Genomic DNA, 12,237 nt, shown 5'->3' with positions numbered 1-12,237 from the left:
CAGGCATGAAAAATGTACTGAGTAAATGCCTAAACCAATTATTTTGTACATCACTTAAGATAAACAATTAAAGGATAAATGGTATATGATGTTTTAAAAAAAAATGTATTATGTGCGAGACCTATGGAGATTACATCACATTTGCATACTATAGATTGGATCAGAAACGTGCATTTTGACTTGACGGGTAAAAATAACACGCTTTTCTCTCCTGTAAACTCATCTATTTCGGATGATTTTACAAAAAGTGTTAAAAACAAAAGTTGGGAAAAACGATAGTCATAGAATATCTAATAATCAAACTTTAGTTGTGTTCAAAACTACGAAATAAACGCCCAAAACCGTTTTATTTCTATTTCCGTGAGTACTTTAGCTGTTTCTCCGTACGGAAAAAGGATGGAACAACGCTTATGACAGGATCAGAATCAGCCGGTCACCAGGATAAAAACTTGATCGTTTCCTGCAGACCAATTCCGCTCGAGCAGTGGCCGTCCAAGAGTTTCCACTCAAGCTAGGACCGCTACATCCGGATTACTCACTTGCGTCATCGTCTTGCCACAGCCGTGGAGACTGCACAACGCATCCCTGGTTTGAGACTACACTGTCAGGAATCGATTGCATGAAGTGGGGATTCGACCAAGAAGGCCAGTTATCGCCTCTGTTTTGAGAGACTTCCATGGCAATAACAATCGAGTCCGGCACTGGAACCTTACAAACTGGAGGCGAGTCGGGTTCAGTGATGAATCACAATTTCTTCTTCTGGAAGACAGCGTGTTTACCGCCGAAGAAATGAACGTTTTGCCCCTAATTGCATTCGACAGGTCGACAGTTTCGGGTCATGGTGTGGGTGGGATATCCAGCACACAAAGATCTGATTTAGTGGTGGTTCAGGGGAATTTGACAGCAAATTGGTACATCAACGAAGTCTTTGCACGTGACATGTTTCCGATTATGGACCGACAGAGGGAGTTGTTCAAGCATGACAGTGCAACTTCACATACAGCACGCGTCACGGTCCGCTACCTTGTCAATTCTAACGTCAGTATCTTAAAAATTGGAGGTCAATCACTTTACTTAATGTTATTTATAAAATTATCAGCTCCTGCATTGCACATGGAATAAAAACTACTTTAGATGAACTTATTCACTCTAACCAAACTGGTTTTATACCGGGTAGGACTATTAGTGAAAATACAAGATTGTTATATGATATAATGTTTGAAACAAAGAAACAAAACATTCCTGGTCTGCTGATTCTGATTGATTTTGAAAAAGCGTTTGACCCTGTTTCAAAAGATTTTATCAACCTGGTTTTACATAAACTTGAATTTGGCCCTGAAATGATAAGTTGGATAAATATATTAACTTATGAAACAACATCTTGTGTTATCCAACATGGCAATCTATCCGACTTCTTTGCAAATGAAAGGGGATATAGACAGGGAGACCCACTATCCCCATATCTTTTCCTTTTTGTGGCTGAGATTCTTGGTTGCATGATAAGAAATAATGAAAACATCAAAGGTATTGTCATCAATGATAATGAATATAAACTGGATCAATATGCCGATGATGCTGAACTATTTCTTGATGGAACTGAAGAGAGTTTGTACTCTGCTATTGACACAATTAATACGTTTTACAAAATGTCAGGTTTGAAAATTAATTTAGATAAATCAAAAGCAATCTGGATTGGATCCAAAGCTAAATCTATGGATAAAATATGTAACGATCTGAGAATTGAATGGGTAATTGGTGAATTTGATGTACTAGGTATTAAATTTACACCAGATCTTGAAGACTTATGGGTAATCAACACCAGAATGAGACTGGAGGAAATTAATAGACTCTTAGCATCTTGGAGAAAAATAAAATTTAACACTTATTGGTAAAATAACAGTAATAAAAACTCTAGCAATCTTCAAATTGGTCCATATTTTCAATTCCTTGCCCAACCCACCAGCAGAATTTATCACGTCCCTTGAAAAATGTTTTTTAATATTTATTTGGAATGACAAGAATGATAAAAATAAAATAAAAAGGAAATGTAATTAAAAACAACTATGAAGAAGGAGGTTTGAGAATGATTGATACAAAAACATTTATAGACGCTTTGAAATTATCTTCTTTAAGACGGTATTTCAAAAGAGGTGATAAAGATAATCCATGCAATATACCTTTCAAAGACATATTTAATTTTGGAGCAAATTCTGAAACTTACTTTAAGATTGAAAATTCTTTTTGGCGTGATGTGCTAAAATCATGGCAACTATTCTACAAAAAACATTATATTGACCCAAATAACATTAATGAAATTCTATCCCAACCATTATGGTTTAATCGTAATTTTAAAAATTCATTAAACTTCATAAAGAACTGGGCAAATAAAGGGATTATAAATATTAGGGATATTTGTGATGAAACTGGATTATTGTCAATATAATCTTTAAAAGAAATATATGGTATCAAAGGCACTTTTTAAGATTATAGATATTTACTACATGTATAACCTGACTCTTGCAAAAATACTCTAAGCCACTGTCATTAAATACCAGTCAGGGATTTAAATATTAACCAATGTCAGATATATCTAGTAAAAACATCTAAAGGCTGCAGGACTTTTATGAGAAACTTATTTCCAATGATATACACCCAAATATGTGTAATAAATGGCAGCTGCTATTTCCTGAAACAGACTTTGATTGGAAAAATACATTTACAGCATACAGAAAAGGATTGCAAGACACAAAACTTATAGATTTTCAATATAGATTTCTACAAGGTGTTATTTATACAAAAAGAGAATTGCTTAAAATGAAAAAAGTTGATAGCAGTCTATGTTGTTTCTGCAATGATCTAAATGAGAGTGTTTGTCATGTGTACTGGGAATGTCAGGAGACACAAACTTTTGGAAAAACCTAAAAATTTGGCTTTAAAATTTATACCCTCATCCATTGCTATTATCAAAACATATGGTTTGGTTTGGTACTCTACATCATAATATATTACTAAATCACATCATCATTGCAGCAAAAAGACACATTTACGTATTCAGACACAACTCTATTTTATAAAAACTTTGAAAGATTCCTTTGTGGAAAACCATATACGCAAAAGAAATAATAAAATAGAACATTTCAATCATAAATGGGGTCTTCTCTTCCCAGTACTTTGATGAATTTAAAATGTATCCGTATTTACCTGAGGTCATATTTCTCTTTTATTGACTTATATATGTGTATTAATATGATATTGAGGTACTACCTGTACGTCATCCATCTGTCTGTACATAACTTTTGTACATATGACATTGTAATCCTGGGAACCAATAATAATAAATAAAAAAATTCTAACGTCAGTGTCTGGCCACTACCTAAACTCGATAGAACGCTTATGGGATGAACTCGATGGACGTGTACGTCAACGTCAAAACACGTCTCAGACACTTCCATACATGGCCATCGCATTGCAGGAAGAGTGGGGGAAGAATTCTCCAAGAGCGACTTCGTCGACTTATCCAGTCGGTGCCGAGCAGTAATTTCTGCCAATGGTGGCCAAACAAAGTTCTGACTTTGATGCCATCGTTTGGACTCAAGTAAACAGAAACACAATAAAGGCAGCTGTTGTGTTGGCGAACTCTTTGTTTATAGACGTGTGAATTGTCACCTTTTAACCATTGACATTACATGAAAAAATTGCTCTTAAACTAACGCAAATTCTTCTAAAAACTAATTTCTTTTTTAAGGGTACATGTACAATTGGTAAGTGTCGTGATTATCATATCTTAGCTGACATCTCTATCCACGAGTACGACCCCAATCACCGTCTGTGACACTTGTCCTGGTTTTGCTTTTGAGAAGACCCCTCCTACCTGTTTCTCCATGGTAGCTACATCCTTAATAGTTTCAGTATTAAAGTTTGTATTTTTTACGTCAGCTATCGTTTATAATGAAGCTAAGTCTAATTTCAAAAAAAGCATTTAATAAGTGTCCTTTGAAATACAATATCATCGCACCCTAATTTGCATAAAGCCATGGTCTGTTCTAAATAAGTCGCTTTGGACTCGCATTGCTCAGCTTTGCACTAATCTCTCCTCAGTAAAGTCCTCTTTTCACATTTCCTATCTCCCTACCACTGAGACTGTAGTTAGGCCGAACTGAGTTTAACAGATATTTCACATATTAACTTCATAAATTGTAGATATAAATGTGAAAAAAAAGTTTTTTCCTCTTTCCGACAGTACTTTAGTTTTAGATCAAAGGGAGAGTTCCAAAGGGTAGCAGCTGCATACTGAAAGGAAGTTCAGTTTTACGCCGCTTTACGCCATAATACAAAAAAATGAACGCCTACTAACGCTCTTGTAGGTCTGCTAACATGACCATAACGCGTGCTCTGAGCCTTTCCGTTTCCCCCAGTTTCTGATCAGATGATGTTCGAATAAGTATCATAATTCCATGACATGAACAAGTCACACTAAGGTGCCACATATTTTCATTTAATTTATGTCAACATCAAGTTTTAATCGATTGCATGCGATGGTAGTGTAGCGATCGGCAAAGCAGTCGGGTGGGCTACACCTAAGTGTCCGGCCTTGTCATAATGTATTGTATTGTGAAGCATTTTGAGTCGGGGGTCATCTCAAATTTTTGTATATATTTTATAGAATCTTTAATCCTCGCAAAGACACGAGGGCCTGTGAATAAAACCTGGGGTTTAGGCGTGACGTGCGTTCACTTTAACCACTAGGCTACCCCACCGCCCATTTTGAATGTGAAGGTGATGTGGAACTTACTGAGTTGTGTTGCGATGGTGATATCGACTGAAATGCACATAATATGTATTGGCCCTCAACCGTCATATAAATTATATCACAGCGGGGGATGTTCAGTCTGGGTCATATACACGATCGGTTTACAACGTGATCAATACCACACGAGGGCACGACGACCCTGTTTCAATCAGGTGACATACATATGACCATCTTAACACCACTCTGACGATAAACCACATGAGTGAGTGAGTTGGGTTTTACGGCACTTTTAGCAATATTCCAGCAATATCACGGCGCTGGGCACCAGAAATGGGCTTCCCACATTGTAAACGTGGGGAATCGAACCGGGTGTTCGGCGTGACGAACGAACGCTTTAACTACTATACAAGAACAGGGACTGTGGGTAGCCTTGTGGGTAGAGCGTTCGCGAGGGCCATTTCTACTGTCCCTGTTACTGTTGGAAAATTGATAAAAGCGACGTAAAACCATATTCACTCACTATTGTTGAGTTGAAGTTAACGCAGCTTTGACGAACAGTACTTCAATTTGGTCGTGGCACCTTATCTCATTATCAGCGGCGAACCGAACGATCTATAATGCTGCATTGCAGACAAGATCAGATTTGGAAAATCAGGGATTCGAACCCACTATGTACAGCGGATCTTAGGACAAACAGAAAACATACATACGACTAATACCATCCTCAGTAGTTAATGGGAACAAAGGGAATCAATTAAATAGACCATTCTAGACACTGACTTTGTAGGAAACAAAAGTGTACAAAAGTAAAATAAGAAAATTAATTGACTCACAATTTCCGTTTTCGCAAATAATCGAATACAGTGTGTTTCTCCTGGACCAGGAAGTGAAGTGGTTCGAAGAAGTAAAACACATCCGGGTGCGCAGAAAGGATGTCTCCTGTGAAGGTTGAGCCACTGCGCATGTACGTGAGCAGAATGACCTTTGTGCGAGCTTTGGGTCGACAGGATTTGGTCGAGTTGCAAGGGAGAGAACGGTTAAAGAGGCCTGCGGAAGGTAATAAAATTAAAAGTTACACTTTTCCGAGTGAATGAATGTCGTTGTCGAATGTGTTATCATCACCTGACAAACCCAGGAGGATATACTTGAAACATTAAACCCCATTGCATTCCTATCTCCAGCAGCCCACATCCATCCCATCACAAACACAAGGGGCGAAACATTTCACTTTGAAGATGGGTTGACATTTGGCAATAATAGGTGAGTGAGTGAATTTAGTTTTAGGCCACACTCAGCAATATTCCAGCTATATGGTGGCGGTCTGTAAATAATCGAGTCTGGACCAGACAATCCAGTGATCAACAGGAGCATCGATCTACACAACTGGGAACGGAGACATGTCAACCAAGTCAACCCGATCCCGTTAGTCGCCTCTTACGACAAACATGAGTTACTGAAGATCAATTCTAACCCAGATCTTCACGGCGTACCAGACGTGTCTACGTACCTGAAAACTGTGCGAAGAGGCCTACGGACTCTGGAAAAGATGCAACCATTGTGATTACTTAGGGTAGAACAACAGAATCATACAACCTGGAGCCATGTGATTTATACCAACTATTATGTGGTTTATATCTGCATTAAAAATGAGCGAGTAAGTGGACGAGTTCAGTTTTACGCCGCTTTTAGCAATATTCCAGCAATATCACGGCGGAGGAAATCAGAAATGGGCTTCAATGATTATACCCATGTAGGAAATCGAACCTAGGTTTTCGGAGTGACAAGCGAACGCTTTAACCACTAGGCTACGCAATCGTCTCTGCCTGAATTAGGAAGACTTACATAAAGGAATTACCTATTAACTATATTTATTGCTGCCAGAAATGACCCGGAATTACGAATTTCTTGTGCATATCGTGTTGCTAGAACTCAGTTTTGCAAACGAAATACGAGCCCGTGATCATAATTATAGAAGTTTATTTCGTGTCCCTAAAGACAATTACGAACATATTAAATTTACACTATATATACAATATAAAAAACAAAAGTTTAATCAACAACAAAAAACAAAACAAACAAACAAACAACAACAACAACAAAAACCACAGATCAAATATGCTTTTTCTCCTGAAATATATTTACGAGCCCAGCAGTGTTTCCGCTGGCATTTTTTTTTATAGCTGGACATTGTGACCGGCTGGCATTTCAAATACCGGTCATTTGTAAATTTTACCGGTCAAGTGATCACGCTTTTCATCGTGCGCGAGACCTTGCACCCTAACAATCAATAAAAAAATGTAGAGGGTACTGCAATGCGTCAATGCCGCTACTGTTAGCCTTGGTTTTTTTTCTCTAAAACTGCTATTTATTTTTTTTGACAACAACTCGATGCCAATGGTTTATTTCATTTGTGTACAATACAACAATAGTACAAAACGTTCTCCCACGTTCTATGAAAACTTTGCCTGAACGTTGTGCGGTGCTGTGAGAATTATGCATCAGCCCCGACGTTGACGTCGACGTCACGTACCATTACGTCGTGAACAGCGTCTAACATCCGAATCTCACCTTTGTTAGAGGTGACTCGTCTCGGTGTCTCGGTTGTCTTGACCGCAGGAAAGGAATATGGCAGATACTCTGTCCCCGTGTTGTCTGCGGAACAGAAGATTTAGTAAGTCGGATTTGTACGGTACTTGAGTGAGTTTGGTTTACGCCGCTTGTAGCAATATTATGGCGGGGACATCAGAAAGTTTCTTCACACATTGTGGGGAATCGAACCCGGGTCTTCGGCGTGACGAGCGAACGCTTTAACCACCAGGCTACCCCCACTGCCCCTGCACAGTATTTGGATGAAAGTCAAGGCATATCAACTTAGTGTGGGAATACCGGAAGTGATGTTCGTACGGGACGTGTATCATATTGGTGAGTGAGTGAGTTTAGGTTTACGCCGCTTTTAGCAATAGTCCAGCAATATCACGGCGGGGACACCAGAAATGGGCTTCACACATTGTGCCCATGTGGGGAATCGAACCCGGGTCTTCGACGTGACAAGCCAACGCTTTAACCACTAGGCTACCCCACCGCCCGCATGGATTACGAACACAACAGCATCCTGAACATAATTTAGAAGCAGTCCATGACTTAAGACCTAACTTATATTGTGAGTTAATTAAAAGAAATTCTATCACAAAAGTTAATGTTTGATATTATCGATAACACAATTTCCATATCAATAATCATCAATTCTATGGACGATGTTTCCGATTATCGATAATTTTTGCCCAGCCCCAAATGTTACAGTTGTCACCAATAGACAATATTCCATCAATTCCGATTCTTCCATAAGCATGTGTTATCAATCATTATAAAACAGTAATAACACCACTTTGTTTGAGGGGGCGGTGGGTAGCCTAGTGGTTAAAGCGTTTGCTTGTCACGCCGAAGACCCGGGTTCGATTCCACACATGGGTACAATGTGTGAAGCCGATTTCTGATGTGCCCCGCCGCGATATTGCTGGAATATTGCTAAAAGTGGCGTAAAACTAAACTCACTCACTCTCTCTTTGTTTAAGCGTCACTAGTGTCATCCGTCAAAAACATCTGCAAAGGCACCTCAATGGATCACCTAAAATAATTTGATTGTAAGATAACTATATAACTATATTATCCTTTCGACAGTTTCAGACATTAGTCTAGACTCAGGGTGGTGGAGTAGCCTTGTGATTACATCGCTCGCTCGCCGAGTGCGATTCCTCACATGGGTACAACGTCTTTCAGGTGTCCTTCGCTGATATATTGCTGGAGGTGAGGCGAGGCGAGGAGAGGTGAAATTGGGTTTTACGTCGTGCTTGAGAATATTTCGCTCATATGACGACGTGCATGCGTGTGTATGTGTATGTGCGGCTGCTTGTACTAGTCCAGACTGAAGCTGGTTTTATAGTGCCAGCCCACTGAGATACCATGCCGCAGTGAAGCATGAATACCCCACTCAGACACATTATACTGACTCCGAGCCGACCAGTCCTTGTTGTACCCATTAATGCCGAGCGCCAGGCAGGGACCAACAAGTACCATATTTTAACGTCTTTTGGTATGACGCGGTCGGGGATCGAACCCGCGACCTTCCGTTCTCCGGGCGGACGCTCTACCCACTACACCACGGAAGCGGTCTGATATATTGCTGGAATAAAAGCGGCGTATCACCCAACTCACTCACTGGTCCAGACTAGAGCTGCTTCCATATCATAACAATTACTTGTAATAATCTTATTATAAATGACTTCAAATGAGAATATATTCAAGGAGAAAAAATATAATTGTTCGCAATAGACTATCGCAATCGCAATAGTTGTTCCCCATCAATAGTCACTCCAAACAATAAGTACTTACCTCTAACATAAAGTACACATATCAGCGCCGTACATCCAACTACGACTGATAAAATCCTTTTCTTCGCTAACTTTCGCATGTCGTTTCACTTCTGTATAATGAACGCCCGAAACGAGCAGACACACCAACATGCCACTCAGTCTAAAAATACGGTCCACTTTTCGCACGTGAAAATCGTGCTGAATGTCACAGCGATACGCGCACGCTCCTAATTGGATGGCAAATGTGTATTCGTGCAAACAGTGTTTAATTTTTACCTGCACCCAACGGCATATAGGTGAGTGAGTGAGTTTAGTTTTACGCCGCTTAGTTTTATTCCGGCAATATCACGGCCGGGGTCACCAGAAATGGGCTTCATAGAGTTTCACCCATGTGGGGAATCGAACCCGGGTCTTCAGTGTGAGGAGCGAACACAAATATAAGTGAAATTATATTGTGACTTCACTCAAAAAGTAAATAACCTGTCAGAGAAAAAGTGATCTTTTGGGATGTGATCCATATAGGCCTATATACAGCTGGGTCCCGTTCCTCAAAGCGATCGTAGCGCTACGACAGTCGTAAGTCTATGTTAAAGTATGGGAGTTACGATCACCTTAGCGTTACGATCACCATAGCGCTACGACAGTCGTAAGTCTTTCAGGAACGATCACCTTAGGGTTACCGCTTTCATGCCATGGAACCAATGCATAACTTTCAGCATACATGATTTCAAGTAGCTGATTTGGTTGTTGTTTAACGCCGCACTCAGCAATATTCCAGCTATATGGCGATGGTCTGTAAATAATCGAGTCTGGACCGGAAAATCCAGTGATCGACAGCATAAGCATCGATCTACGCAAATGGGATACGATGACATGTGTCAACCAAGTCAGCGAGCCAGACCACCCGATCCCGTTTGTCTTTTACGACAGCATTGGCTGCAGAAGACCAATTCTAACCCGGATCTGCACGTGTATCAAGTATCAAAATATTAAATTCCACCGCACATTTGTACATGTTTTCACACATTTTCCTTTTAGCGAAACTATATTTTTTATTAGTGTATCAGTGTATGCGGGTGCAAAAGGGTTGGTGTAAACCTTCTTTCGAGTTGACCTGTGAAGATCCGGGGTAGAACAGGTCTTCAGCAACCCATGCTTGCCACAAAAGGCGACTATGCTTGTCATAAGAGGCGACTAACAGGATCGTGTGGTCAGGCTCGCTGACTTGGTTGACACATGTCATCGGTTCCCAATTGCGCTGATCGATGCTCATGCTGTTGATCACTGGATTGTCTGGTCCAGACTCGATTATTTACAGACCGCCGCCATATAGCTGGACTATTGCTGATTGCGGCGTAAAACTAAACTCACTCACTCTTTCGAGGTATATAGATGCCACGTAATGATTTCTACACTAAAAACATAAATCTCTAAAGACTATTTCACATGCTATATATAGATAAAATGTCGTAGGTAAATCTACAATAGGTCAATGTAGAGAAAGTCACCGCATAGCATATGTTTGATACCGTACCACATTAAAATGATGAATTTCGCTGAAATATCATTGGTAACTTATAAATTAATCGATTAAGTAGATATTTATAGGAGGTTTTATTGTCAAAACACACCATTCAATACTGAGTTGATTTATGAAGTTGACATCCATAAACCCTCTTCCTTATGTGTATCACTAAATGCCATTGAAATTAAAGATCTTTATGAAGTAACATAAAATGATTTGATCGGACCCCGAATACATTTGTTACGTCGATATTCTAAATCATTAATACCAAAACTCCATCATTATCATACGCTTATACTGGGCTTCAGGGGCAACCTGTTATTACCTTACAGAGCTCCAGATAAGATTTAGCTCATGTGGGTACTGTACCCAATGTATTTTTTGGGAGTGGGTATTATGAATGTTGAGTGGGTATTTCATTTTCCGTTACCCACTGCTTTCAAACATGTGCGTATTTCAGTCATTTTACTCACCTAAGTATTATGTGACTGAGTAAGTTTACTAAGCAGGTATGTTCTGCCTTATGTCATACCTAATCAAAACCAACTTAAATATAATGGAAATGATTTCATAAAAAAATCATTCATCCTATACTGACGGTACAACACTAGTCCTATACTAACAGTACAACTTGATAGCAATCGATGTCTTTTTGATTACGCAAGCGATTTTTATAAATATATTCCGTACGCATTTGTTTTAAACTTTTTGCGTATCACACATTTTAAATGCGTAATTGGTACGCAACAATTATTTTTAAATGCGTAATTGGAAATTGTCTATGCGTATTTCACCCGGATACGCAGCTTATCTGGGCCTGGGACGTATACATGTGAAGGTATGATATCGAGTCAAGCATGGTTATCCTTAATAACAAACGACAGCATCGTCATCTTGATAAAAGCATTGAGCGGCATTTAGATGTGACAGAGCTACACATAACTTTTGGGGTCATTGAGTTACGTACTCGCTTGTGCTCATCTCAATTGGGTATCCTAGTTTTCCTTTGAGTAACCAAATAAATTGTACTCACCTCACTCAAACTCAATTGGATATTTTGCCATTTTCCATTCATTTCAAAAATATAATAAAGTTTAAATGTTAGTGTTTGTTATTTATATTTGATCTGTAATATGAGAAACGATAAGAAAGACTGCAAGTTTTCAAGTTCGTGTCCTGAAATAGAACCTCTCAGTACACCTCAGTTATTTAATCCATCCATTTTTGTGTGTACGCATGTAAGATCACAATTATTGAGTATTTACCAAATCTCAAGCGTACTTGTACGCAATAGACTTAATAGGAATTGAGTTTCACATAAATATTTGGGTAATTTACACAGATACGCAGCTTATCTGTACCTCTGGAAGTGATACACATACTGACGAGAATGTTATCAATGTCAGGGTCTATATTTTGAGAAACTTGACGTTTGGGAGTATATTTTTACTATTTCATCAGGTGTATGTCTTAAGGAAAACGACTTTTGGGAGAATATTGGCGAATGAGATGGTGAAGGCGTAAGTATGTACTCCGAAACGTCATATTCCTGAAAATAAACTTTGACATTAAAAAATTCTCGCTTAATCTTG

The 12,237-nt window shown here is 39.1% G+C and overlaps 1 protein-coding gene across 1 annotated transcript; it reads right to left on the bottom strand.

The window, feature by feature from the left end:
- Window positions 1–4,788: 4,788 nt before the first annotated feature.
- Window positions 4,789–9,310, bottom strand: LOC124287636. The gene is made up of 5 exons (XM_046724135.1): window positions 9,140–9,310; window positions 7,319–7,402; window positions 6,258–6,287; window positions 5,584–5,797; window positions 4,789–4,819 (listed from the first exon to the last, which is right to left on the bottom strand). Exons 1-5 carry the CDS (start codon window positions 9,216–9,218, stop codon window positions 4,789–4,791), a joined length of 438 nt encoding a protein of 145 aa, XP_046580091.1. The 5' UTR covers window positions 9,219–9,310.
- Between the last annotated feature and the right edge of the window lie 2,927 nt (window positions 9,311–12,237).

Source organism: Haliotis rubra, unplaced genomic scaffold (assembly GCF_003918875.1).
Source record: "Haliotis rubra isolate DU_JTF1 unplaced genomic scaffold, ASM391887v1 Scf403, whole genome shotgun sequence".
Taxonomy (NCBI): Eukaryota; Metazoa; Mollusca; class Gastropoda; order Lepetellida; family Haliotidae; genus Haliotis; species Haliotis rubra.
Note: the sequence above shows the minus strand (reverse complement) of the source record. Positions and strands in the feature narration are given on the sequence as shown.

Bases quoted from the DNA above. Each gene is read 5' to 3' on its own strand.
- LOC124287636 (XM_046724135.1), bottom strand. From the start codon at position 9,218: ATGCGAAAGTTAGCGAAGAAAAGGATTTTATCAGTCGTAGTTGGATGT. The intron at 6,288-7,318 runs GTGAGATTCGGA...CATCTTTTCCAG, and splicing joins ACGAGTCACCTCTAACAAAG to AGTCCGTAGGCCTCTTCGCA. The intron at 4,820-5,583 runs GTGAGTCAATTA...TGTGCATTTCAG, and splicing joins TATTTGCGAAAACGGAAATT to TCGATATCACCATCGCAACA.